Source organism: Paramisgurnus dabryanus, chromosome 23 (assembly GCF_030506205.2).
Source record: "Paramisgurnus dabryanus chromosome 23, PD_genome_1.1, whole genome shotgun sequence".
In the NCBI taxonomy this organism is placed as follows: Eukaryota; Metazoa; Chordata; class Actinopteri; order Cypriniformes; family Cobitidae; genus Paramisgurnus; species Paramisgurnus dabryanus.
The window spans coordinates 16,113,979-16,127,206 of NC_133359.1; the positions used below are offsets into that span (position 1 = coordinate 16,113,979).

General features: G+C 36.8%; 1 protein-coding gene and 1 long non-coding RNA gene across 2 annotated transcripts in view; one reads left to right on the forward strand and one right to left on the reverse strand.

Annotated features, from left to right (window-relative positions):
- map1lc3b (microtubule-associated protein 1 light chain 3 beta) lies at positions 1-5,682 on the reverse strand. Its single transcript, XM_065271515.2, has 4 exons — positions 5,476-5,682; positions 2,870-2,925; positions 2,098-2,204; positions 1-1,553 (listed from the first exon to the last, which is right to left on the reverse strand). Exons 1-4 carry the CDS (start codon positions 5,513-5,515, stop codon positions 1,388-1,390), a joined length of 369 nt encoding a protein of 122 aa, XP_065127587.1. The 5' UTR covers positions 5,516-5,682; the 3' UTR covers positions 1-1,387.
- LOC141281472 (uncharacterized) overlaps positions 5,671-13,228 on the forward strand; it is a 27,561-nt gene continuing 20,003 nt past the window's right edge. Inside the window, exon 1 of the long non-coding RNA XR_012335805.1 lies at positions 5,671-5,761. This is a non-coding gene — a long non-coding RNA (uncharacterized lncRNA). The remainder of the gene's footprint in view (positions 5,762-13,228) is intronic.

Below are 13,228 nucleotides of genomic sequence, written 5' to 3' on the forward strand. Positions count from 1 at the left end.
CAGGGTGCATATTTCTCTTTTATTTTTTAAAATATTAACAGAAATAGAAGTGTGATATTGCTGTGAATAAATCTGAGAGCAGGACAAATGCAAAAATTAGCTTAAGTTTGATAACAGGTTGATCAAGTGATGTAAACCCTCGTTCAAACAGTTGCTTTGTAAATTGCACAATTTCTAAGTATCACAAAAAGACATCTCTTTAAATAAGAACAAGTGAATAAAATAGGAAACAAACGCTCAGGATAAAAGGCATTTAAGCAGATCTGTACAATTAATAAGACATACAGACTCATGGTTATTTATGTATTTATAAAGGCGTAAAGAATTCTCTAATAAATTTACCAAGTTTAAAAGCGTGCAGATAAAGAAGCAGGGCTTTCATGAGCAAAACTCAGAACTGCGCTTGGATTGGGTACAGTTTCCTACAGACCCACCTGTATTGCGGTGATGTCTGCCCTGACTACCTTGGGCACAGTCGTCTTACTGTATGACGTTACAGTAAAATCACATTCATTTGCTCAGGCAGCGTTAAAATGTACCATTGTCTAGGACATTTTTATTGTCCTCCTTAAACTTGCATTATTTAGCTTACACTACAATCAAAGCAGGGTTTTTTTGTTATTAATTACATTTTTGTTTGTCCTTTGACCACATCTACTTTATGTGGGCTGTGTTAAAACGTCAACAAGGCCAATACATCAAGCTTAGTCTTAGCCATGTTGTGAATCCAAGTACACACATAGCAAAACCTCAAGAGGGCGACATGGCTTCCAACAGAAAAAGAAACATGGTTATCGGCAGAAAACACAGCTTGTCGACATAAAGAGCATAAGCTTTCCAAAAAAAAACTTTTTAAAGCAACGATGGGGTTGCACTTCACCAGAAAGCGTACTCGCAGCAACGTGACCCCTTCAAACTAAAATGGACTTGTTCAGTAACCTGAAACTGTCTGACTTCTTCACACTACACTAGATACCTCATGTAGACGTGTATGAATTGAACCACTAAGAAGAAAACATGACTCCATCTCTATACCCAGTCGTGTCTCTCCTTCTAGTCTTGCGTTTATGTTAAGTACATTTTCGGAAAGTGGATTGTTATCCGGATAACCGTAACCTGGTCTACAAACCAAAAGACAAGCACGTTACTCCTCAACACAAATGTTAAGATCTGAGACGTTTATGATTTTACGGACATTTAGGATTTAGCTTTGGATAAAGGTTGAGATGGGGATTCAAGCCAAAAGGACTTAAAGTTCAGCTGGTTCCTATAGTCCTATTGGGAGGAGGGGAGTAAAGAGGCAGGGCTAAATGTACAGGAGAGGTCATAAGGGCTCAGGGTTTAGTTGTATCATTGTCCTTGAACGAAAGCCAAGTCGTATGCCGTTTTACACACTTCCGAATGTCTCCTGGGAGGCGTAGACCATGTACAGGAAGCCATCTTCATCTTTCTCTCGCTCGTAGACCTCAGAAATGGCCGTGGACACAGATACCATGCTGTGACCGTTAACAAGCAGAAAGAAAGCCTGGTTTGAGTTCAGCTGGAGGCGTCTCCTATTGGCACACACACCCAGAAAACAAATATATATTAACGGTCAAATAATACAAGATGGGGTAACAAGCAAATTACGTAAGATTAAGGGGTCGTTTATATTACAATTAGTTTTTGTGCAGTTTAGCTGTTCGTTTACACGACAAAGGTGTTTTGGGGTCTTGCAAATGCCAACTCTTAAAGACGGATTACAAAGTTTTTGATAATAAAACCTCATCCCATCTTTGTGTAAACTACGTAAGACGAATCTGTGATAACGGTGATGTCATGTGCATGTGTTAAAGGGGGACATATCATGAAAATATTTCCATGTTTAAGTCCCCAGATTTTTTGACTGTTGTCGTGTGTACGTAAATTTTTGGTTTTTCACTGCATCATTGTCATGTAAACATAACCTCAATTCAAGATTAAGTTTTCGAAATGAGAAAATTGGGAGACAATTGTTCACAGAGATCATTGCAGAAAAGATGGCAACCTTAAAGATAAATACATTCATATGCAAAATATGGCATAAATTAAATATAGATAAAAACAAATAAACTTTACCTGATTATCTTAATTAGTTCGCTCATGTTTACGTGGTCAGGGACTAAAAACTTTGTTTTGTCCAGAATTGGCAACTGCTTCTCTCCCTTGTATCTCTCAATGATCACCTGAAACAAAAATTGATTACATTTTGAAAATCGTTTCTTTATGAACAGCTAAAAAAATCCTCGATGACGTCAGCCAAAAACGATGCAAAAAATGCTTTATGATGAATGACTACATTTTTCTCTGAAATAATGTGCACTGATGAATCGACAATAGAGAGAAGATACTTTAGGTGGGGGTTTGTGTCTATTCAGCAGACAGTAAGCTGACTGCCAATTTATCCGTCAGCTTGAATAACAATGAATACTGATAACCCTGGAAGGCGGTCAATAAAGGAGATCCTTGGCCCTAATACCAAAGACAGGTCTTAAAGATGCTATAAACATGTAAATAGACTTGAATGTCTGCATTTACATGAGATTATCCTGATTTCCCTTTGAAAGAAACACATTTGACGGCTTAATTTCCTCTTGTTTTATGGTAAATGTGCAGTAGATGAATTAGCAATGCACAGTAACTTCCTGAGATATTGTAATGGGAAGTCCACTGAAAATATCCCATTACCAGAATGACACTGGGGCTTAAAGTAAAACTGTGGTCTTATGAATCCATACTGGCGGAAACATTACAACCCACAAACCTCCCACATTAAGGATGGAGGCATTTACTGCCGTTTATCAATTTTAGCCTTTTTATTCAGCTCTGCAAGCGCATATAATCTGCTTACCGGGATCTTGTTGGGATGCTGTTCTCGGATCAGCCTGACATCCTCCACCCGCTGCTCTGTAGACAGGAAGTAGAAACGGATATTAGATACAGACAGATCAAAATAGACAAACGCATTAAAGCACAGATATTTTATTGGATATGGGTCTCTAGTAGGGCTGGGCAAAAAAATCAATTTTTCGATTAATCGTTTTTTAAAACGTGGTCGATTAAAAATCGATTCTCAAAGAGCAGAATCGATTTTTTTTTTTCATATTTATTTTCGCAAACATTGAACGGAGGAATGGAAGCATTTTAGATTTCGCAAGCAAGACGTGTTGTGGCTTTTAATTTCTTTTTTTAATTACCCACTTGTAAACTGCTGTTCACTGTTCTTTTTTATTAATACAGTATGTGTATTAAATCTATATTCATTGAGTTGAATCGAGAATCAAGTATAAAAACCTACCTGAGAACCAGAATCGAAAACTTTATCGAGAATCGGAATCGAATCGTTTTGATAGCTTGTGAATCGAAATCGAATCGATCTGGAACATCTGAATCGATACTAGTCTCTAGTATCAATAAATTATATAAATGCCCAGGTTTAATCGTGTTTAACTAAGACCTTTGTTTATAGTCCAGTGGGAACTGAACAAATACAAACAAATATGTGACCCTGGACCATGGGTATATTTGTAGCAATAGCCAAAAATAGATTGTATGGGTCAAGATTATCAATTTTTATATAAAAAACATTATGATATTAAGTGATGGTCATGTTCCATGAAGATGTTTAGTAACTTTCCTACCGTAAATATATATAAAGAAATTATTTATTATTAGTAATATGTTGCCAAGGACTTCATTTGGACAACTTTAAAGGTGTTTTCTGCAATATTTTGATTTTTGCACTTTGATTTGCTCCAAATTTTCAAATAGTTGTATATCAAGCAAATATTGTCCTATCCTAACAAACCATACATCAATAGAAAGTGAATGTAATCAGCTTTCAGATGATAAATAAATCCCAATTTAAAAAAAACCTGACCCTTATTGACTGGTCTTGTGGTCCAGGGTCACTAATACTGTGAAGGCTCTATTGCAGATGCAACTCTTGTACATTTACATTTATGAATTTGGCAGACGTTTAGTTTAATCCAATGCATCTTAAAGTGCATTCTAGCCTCACAATTGTTTGGGATTCGAACCCATGAGCCCCAATTGAGCTAAAGGTAGTAAAAATAAACTGACATATATTTGCAATTTAGCCATTTTCTGGTAAAGTTAAGAAAGCTTTCAACAAAGTTACGTCTTCATTTAGGCTAAATAGAGCAATAGGCGTTTATAGACTGCTTTTTGGTTATAAAAGATTTGCTTCGCATAAACTTCACTTAATGGGTTAAAAAGTAGAAGGTAAAAGCGAAACAGGGAAATGTTTTGTGTACCGTGACAGCTGAACAAAGACATCAGGACATCATGTACAGAAACCATAAAATCCTAAGACAACATCTAAAGACAGATGTCGAAACACAACATCACTAGTAGTATGGATGTTCTGTATTTGAATAATAGGTCATAATATCTTTTGGATGTTTGTTTCGTAAACTTTCTGAGGTTAAGAACGTGTTGGTGACGTATAAGCACACGTGAAGAGATTGAGCAATTGTGGCAAGTTTTTGTGTGCTAAACATTACTACCCCTATTTGTAAAAAAAAAAAAACTACCCCTATTTGTTATGTTGTTGCCTTGTTCGGGTCTACTTGTTATAAGCCGATAAACGTTTGTTGTTGTTGTTGTTTTAAATGTTGTGTACAGTATACGTACAGTACCTTTAATAAATCTTAAATATGACTTTATTATTATTAAACATGTTATGAATATCAATCATGTTCGTTATTTTGCCCAATTTTACTAATCTTTTATAAACAGAGGGATCATAAGAAAATTAACAATATACAAGAAAAACGAAAGCAACTCGTAACGACGTTGCTCGGCCTTTAGTGGGCCTGTAACAGCGCACGTCAATGATAAAAGACTCAATTTATATAAAAAGTCGCAGTTTTAAAAAATAATAAGCAAACTATTTTCGCGGTATTGTTTTGTTTACGCGAGTCCTTTGAAATAACCTTAAACGACGCGTCCCATCCCCCAATCCTGCAGCGTTGCGTTTTCACAAACATCTGCCTTAAACAAAGACCACACACACACAATATTTGGGTTTTTGGTAAGTCGAAAATAACGTCATACCAATTCTTCATGTTATTTATATTGTCAGTTTACTTCTGCATTGAGATCATGTACTATTTTTACGTTTAGATAACGACTTTAGACGGCGACACCCTTGTAACGTTAACCCAGTTTATCTGCGAGCAACAAGACACGACCTGTTTTATATGATACCAAACGGTTTTTGTAATACATGACAAATAATACATTTAATTTTACATATTTGACGGTATATGTGCGGAGTATTGCTGTAAACACTAGTTAGCACAAATACACAAAAGGACAAACTTTCTAAGAAAGCCGTCTAATGTAAAGAGTGTCATGTTGTAAAATAAACGCCATCTAAGCTGTTTTTAATATTAGTCGCGCGCCGCCTTAATATGAACTCAATGCACTTACCAAATGTCCTCCTTTGTTTAAAGGTCTTTTCCGAAGGCATGTTTAAATGTGTAGTTAGATGCCGTATGTTTAGGCAAATTTGCCTAATCCGCTAATCCTCTTTCTCTCTTCGGACGGATGCTGGTCTGTTATGTATTTTTACAAATGTCGAAATCGTATTATTTCTAATGCGTTATGTCTGCTTCCTGTCGTTGGTTTGCCTCTAGTCTTCGCCAGCAAAACAAACCAGTCAGCTGACCAGTGACGTCACTGGGCATGTGCCGTGTGCATGGGGGAGAAGGTTGCGGTTAGTCACCCTTTTTTATTAATATTTAACGCTTAATAAACAATACAAAAACATTAAACATAAAAGGCGGATACACATAACAGATCTTACTAATTCAGGTAACATACATAATTGGTTAGTCACACGCTGACCCCTCACTGTGGCAGTTTGTTATGTTTTCAAGAAACGAAACTAACTTATTTGTAATGTCTTAGTAAATTATTTTTAGAGATAGGGAGAGATATATTTATATAGTACAAATATACAGTCAGGCAGATGCTTTAATGCTGCACGTGACTCTTAGGTTAAATAATACTGTTGTTTAGTTTTAGATGTGGTGAGATGATACTGAGTCATATGGTCGCGCTGGTTGTCTGAGTAATAATAAATAAATGACACTGACTATTTTAAATACCATACTGTATTTTGGTGCTTTGTTGCATCTGAGGTGACTCACTATAGACCATGTCTGTATTTTACTGCTTTATAAATAAATATATATACATTGTTGTTGGTACAGTAAATATACAGTACTGTGCAAAAGGCCACCATCACCAGCTTTGTTGTTTTAGCAAAGTTTTAATGTCCATCCATATTTATTTTTCACTCTTTTTAAGATAGAAACAAAAAATACAGGAAATATTTACACAAAATTAAAAACAAATAATTTTCAGAAATAAATGTCTTCTTCAGGCATCAGTCAGTAGTTAGTGTGACCTCTCTTGAGACGAAACACATCTTGAGCTTTTTTGAGGAGACTGAAGTCCTAAAGTCATTTGATTAGAAATGGAAATTAGGATTGAATTTTATTTAGGTTTAAGAGATCCTGCAGCTGCCTGCTATTGCTCAAGTGGAAGGGGAGTTTACCCTAAATTCTTGACACTTCAGTTTATACCTTTATACAGTTTTTAATACTACATACACATTTCCTGTATTGTCTGATTGTATTCTAATAAAGAGACAAGTAATGTTTTTAGTAATGCATGTTTGTTAAAACTAGTTGTATTTTCTTATTTAACCAAGGCCTAGTCCTGGCTTAAGCTAATCCCTGTCCGGGAAACCGCTCCTATATTGTTGTCATATACAATGTAAGGGCCCACTAGGGCCCACTGATGTACAGGAGCCCACCCTTATAATTTAGTCTTTAGAATTTTTGGAGTTGAAATTTGCAGAAACAAACTTTTAACCTTTAAAAGAAGAAGAAATATAGATATAAATGTATACATTTTTATTTACATTTATTTACATTTATGCATTTGACAGATGCTTTTATCCAAAGCCACTTTGGATTAATTTTTTATCAGTATGTGTATTTCCTGGATTCAAACCATGACCTTTTGTACTGCTAACACAGTGCCCTACAAATGTCTATTATGTAAATCATGTAAGATAAACCTTAGACATGTAAACATGTTACTCCGTTATATTTGCATATGTTTTTCCAGCAGTATACTGAATATGGGAAGGCGGGTTTTGGCAAGCATTAGCTTATTCATCTGTTGGCTAACTCAGTGAGTGTCCTTGCTAACAGGGACCATCTATAGATGAAAGAAAAAACTGAAAGCTGAAATTTTAATATGCAATTTTAGCAGTATTGTTAGGCTTTCAAACCATGCTGTCAAATGATCAATGCTAAATTAGTGAAATCAATGAACACTTTGAATAGAACATAAATTCCAGAGCTCCGCTCCATAGGTGAATTTTGTGGAAATGCATTGCCAGATGAATTTGGCAGACTCGAGGCAAGATTTTGTTATTATAGCGAATAATGAAGGGCTTTTAAATATTTATTCATTATAGGAAATGTTATCACTTTTCTCTGAAACATTTGTCTTACAATCTATACATTTCTTTAACCAAATTATTATCTTCAAAAGCTTTGTTCAGTTTTTTTAACACAATATTCATATATTTATTATTTATATAGATTCTGGCTTTCTAAACCCTTACGGTTGTGCATTTTAAAGTTATAGGACTCATGATCATACAGTAGTTACTTCCACAGATTCATACAGTACATAAACGTTTTATCATCACCATATTTCCATTATTTGAACAGCAGATGCTCATGCATGGAACAAATTCCGGCTACCACATTGTCATACATATTCCATGAGTATTTCAGCAGTAAATTCCTCTTGGAGCTCAAAACTCAAATTAACAACAAAGCCAGATGTACCACATTCCACGTTTAGCCCTCCAGATTTCAAAATCTTCCAGCGTATGTGTAAAACTGATTTTACTTTTCCTCTGCCATTGTATACAATTTTTTATAGATTCAGAGAATATTATGAGTGATAACAAAAAGCGACCTTTAGCTAATAAGTGATGATTTCATATATTTGCATTCATTGTTGTGCTGTTGGATTCAATGCTCTAATTATAGCTTGCAGCTGTTGCATTCATATAAGCATTTTTGTTGCATTCATAGTTGTATTCTATGTATTTTATAATTTTCTTGTGTTCTTTAATTTATTTACCTTATTTCTACAAATTTTGTCTAGTGCATTTTCTATGAAGCTGCTTTGCAACAATGCAAAATGGCACGATTGATGTCGTTTGATGCTTGTTGAAGTTGTTGTAACTACGTAATAGGCTAAATGTTACACGTGCATTGTTTTATATAGATACAAACTTAATTTGATTGATAATTATGACTGTCAGTCTCATGACACTGATGTAAAGAGTGATCTGTGCATGTGCATGGTACGGGTGACACTCCGTGTTCCTGTAATCGTCCTCAGCATCAGATGGTGGGCACGCTCACTCGCGCGTGGCAGCTGTCCTGTAGGAAGTGCAGTTGGCTCGGGTTAATCTGTGATCTCTCTCCCTTACATCGCATTGGCGTTGTGACATGGAATAAATATTTAGCGCTTCGGATGAACACTTTATAGGACAGTATTTAGAGTTTAAAATTACAATCCGTTAAAATGAATGGAACATCGCTTATCCTGGTAACTTACTTGGCCGTTTTTCGCGTGCTCCGTCTTACGTAAGGTTCGCAATTGTTGCACATATAGGCTAATAAAATATTTCAGATTAACCTTTCTTGTCCAGTTGTTTAACCACGTGGCAAGTATTAAATGAAAAATAAACCCCTTTAAGGTAATACGATCTCGATTTATTTTGTTCAATCTTGCACAATTAAACCTTTTATAGTTTCATAGCATAATAATCAAAAATCCCAACTGTCATTACAGAATGCTTTTAGTGTTACTGTAAGATCAGGTTTGTTTTAAGAAGCCGTCTGACCCAAAGACACCGTCTGTCTTTGTGCAGCAGGGGGCGCTGTTGCACAACCACAGCCCGATTCCAGTCATTCTACTGAAGAGACTGTACGTTTACATGCAACCAAATAATACGTCTGTAAACGTATTGATGGCTCAATCGTATCGAAAAGCATTCATGAAAAACCATTGAGGTCGATCGGATGCAAATTTCTATCGTATTGAAAGGGTTGTTGTACGCCCATCTGTTATCCGATCATCAGGAGAAATGTAATCGTAGTATTTTCTCAATCGGATGCAAACATACCTTGTGCACATGCGCAGAACATTTGTGCTCATGTTCACGTCTTTAACTTACGTCTCACATAATTCTCGTCACAGAAACATGCAACGGTATTGGGGTCACGCGCTGAACGTTATACGGCGTCCATGTGTACTTTCATAACATCAGGCAATATAAAGCAATAAAATAGCGTCGTGCCTGTTGAAAATTGTGTTTTCATTGCCTATATCTGAAAACTTCTTAAGAACAGCTTTCTTCAAGCTTTGTACATTTATCCAGAAATGAAGTCTAAACTCGACGAGAGTTGCTGTGCGCTGGGTGACGTTGCAAGTCCTCTGCTTTTTTCAGTTCAGATTTGGGTTTAAACTGTTTCTATGGGTTGTTGTTTTTTCCTGCGGGTTAAAGATGAAAGGATTTTGTTCATTAGTTATTGGTATTTGAACTGTGAATAGTCATTGGGATTCTTTTGGGCTAGTTTTGAATGTCCATGGGGATGGGTTTGATAGGCGAAGCTGGCAACCCTGTCTGTGCGCTTGCGCAGACGTTCGGTTCGGAATATGTAAAATGTACATGTAAACGACAGGGGCGATTCCAGGATTTTATAAATGGGGGGGCACAGGGGGGACCAAGAACCAGTCAGGGGGGGCCAATCAAAAAATTCAAATGAAAATAAATACTGGTTTAGAAAATATTAAGCATGGTTCTTGTGCAATGCCACGTGCTCTAATATAGATGGTATTAATTTTTTGTATTTTGCATGGATTAAACAACAGTTCTGTTCCAGAATAGTTCACTTTAAATAAATTGTCATAATTTACTCATCCTAAACTTATTTCAAACATGTATGAGTTTTTCTTCTGCTGAACACAAAATAAAATATTTTGAAGAATCTTAGTAGCCAGAAAGTTGATGAACCCCATTGACTGCATGTTATTTTGTTCCTATGAAGTCAATGGGATCCATCAACTGAGTTTGGTTACAGACATTCTTAACTCTTTTCTTTTTTGTGTTCAGCAGAAGAAAGAAACTCATACAGGTTTGAAACAAGTTTATGTATATGACCATTTAAATTAAGTGAACTGTTCCTTTAAGTACATTGCGTGTAGCTGGTATTAGTTAACATTCTGACATATCAGGATTTTGTTTTTCTACTCTGTCTGATCTGACTTTCATTGTTTATTAGCCTACATTGTATTTTAACACAACTGAATGCTATTTTTTACATATTATCTGTTCTGTTGTCAGACAACAAGAAAGAGTTTAAGCTAGTGACTAACACGACCCAATAACACCTCGTGTTTAATCCAACCAGCTGTTACTTTATACTGCTAAAATCCTAATTTAAATGTGACATTGTCTGATACAATTTACATTGAAGAGCTGATACGAGGTGATTTCGGATTACCTGTGTGTCTCATGCAAGGTTGCTCTTCTCATCTGATTGTGTTTATGAGCGCTTTTAATTTTAAATGCGAGTGATAGTTTTATTGTAGATCGCGCATAGCAATTCAGCGCAAATTCAAAAATATCAGAGAATACTGTTAAGCGTGCCCGCGCATACCGCACCATAGGGAGGGAGAGAGAGAGCTCGTACACAGAGAACTGGTGTGTGTGTGTGTGGGGGGGAAAACACTAACCTTTCGTTAAGTCATAATACTCGATCAACCGTATTCTCTGTCAGTAACATCTGTTGGCTGTTAACTTTTACGTGAAAAGACAACAGAGGAACCCAGGTGGAAACACCGCCAACTTTTAACTCCCTCACTCAGTGTCAGAGAGGCACTGTCGAGGTTCCGCACGCAGCAGTGAGAAAGCGTGCACGCGAGAGAGAGAGAGAGAGGCGCTGCTGAGCGCTTGCAAAAGCACATGAAGCCGTTTTAAATAGTAAAATAAAATGTAAATGGTAATCATGGAAAATCTTTTTGATTTGTGCCAGTGTTGAGTCTGTGGCGGCTGTTGAGTCTGTGGCGGGGCGCCCTCCTTCTCGTTTGCACGAGTCTCAAATCAAACAGTGATTGACAACTGGTCCAATTGTGCGGTGGGTGTCGTGGTGTCTTTTTCCTCCTGTTTTAAAAACGCGCAACTACTGTGCTCGCTTCGCCTTCGCGTTCGAGCGAGTCTCAAATCAAACAGTGATTGACAACTGGTCCAATGGTGTGGTGGGTGTCTGACAACTGGTCCAATGGTGTGGTGGGTGTCATGGTGTCTCTTTCCTCCTGTTTTAAAAACGCGCAACTACTCTGCTCGCTTCGTCTTCGCGCGAGTCTCAAATCAAACAGTGATTGACAGCTCTCTGGTCCAATGGTGCGGTGGGCATTTTCAGGTTGACAGTAAATCTAGCTGGCCCAATGAGATTGGAGGGGGGGCACCAGGGGGGGCCAATCATATTCCAAGGGGGGGCGGTGCCACCCCATGCCCCCCCTCTAGACACGCCCCTGGTAAACGAACATGTAAATCAGATTGAAATATTTAGGTTGCATGTAAGCTGTATTGTCGTAAACTTCAATCGTATTAAATTCAGTCGGATTGACACAATTTTGTGCATATAAACATAGCATATGAGGGCTGTTTCTGAACATTTTTTTTTCAGAAACAGTTAAAAACAGCTACCAGATCTTAAGGATTTCTTTCCTGGTAGCAGTTGGGATTTTTGATTATTATGCTATGAAACTATAAAAGGTTTAATTGTGCAAGATTGAACAAAATAAATCGAGATCGTATTACCTTAAATGGGTATATATATATATATATATATATATATATATATATATATATATATATATATATATATATATATATAGTTCGGTATGTCTGACATGTTCATATTCCATGCACTATTTATCGGAGTAATATTTACATTGGCTAAAGTGTAAGTCTGTTAAAAATCATAAAGGATACTGAATTAGTAACAAATAATATTACTCTTATTTTTCTAATACTAATTGAATAATTCATGAATCAAAGGGTTAAAACCTTATTTTGTGTTTCAAAATGAAAACTGTGTTTACTCTAAAATATTTGTCTGAGGTCTTATGGGTGCAATTGGAAATTATGCCACGAGGAACCTGTTGAACTCTGTTCATCTAAACCAGCCACTGGATGTTGAGAGCTTATGCAGCAGTAATTGAAATCCTTTGACCCATCACCAGGGTCGAATCCCAGGAAAGATTTGATCATAATGTGAAGCATCATTGGAAATGAAAATGGTCTCTCTCAATTTCCAAACCATTTTCCTTTGAATAACAGTGAACTAGTTCACGTGGATCAATCCGCGGTTCGTCCTGACCCTGAATGGGCTGTTTATTCGGGGAGGAGGACTGATATCTTATTAAATGAATTACTCTTAAAGTAATAGAGTGGTAATAACCTACTGCACTCCATAGTTTTAGCATGATAAAAGCAGGCAGGGAGTATTGTCGACAACAGCCCCTCTCAAGGCCGAGGCTAGTAATTCAGCGCGGGGTTGCCATGGTAGTTGCCACGGCAACATCCTACACCGTTTGGTGAGAGTTGAAGGTAACACCCACTCTCATTGTTCATCATTCGCCGGGCTAATGCATATTCATAGTCACAGCGAAGCCATTACCAAAGGCTTTTATTGGTCTGTGTGTATCCATCATGTGCACAATGCCATTACAAATGCTGCAATTCACCTATCTATGGCCTGTTAATTAAGAGGGACTAGATTAATAACCTCGGGTGATTTGATTAATAAAGCAACAGGAGTTATTTCGATTTGTGTGCAAGCAACATGCGCCTTGTTAAATAAAAGAATAAAAAAAGAGTCAGTTCAGACAAGCTTTAGTGTACGATGCTTTTAATCTGTTTGAAATGAAAAAAAAAATACTCAATGCATATCATGTAACAGACGACACAAAAGCGAATTGCATCGGAGATAATTGATTCATCAGAACTGTACAAGGTTTACATGAATAAAAGATCAGCTCAGAGCTCGAGGCCTTGAAACATATCGCCCTC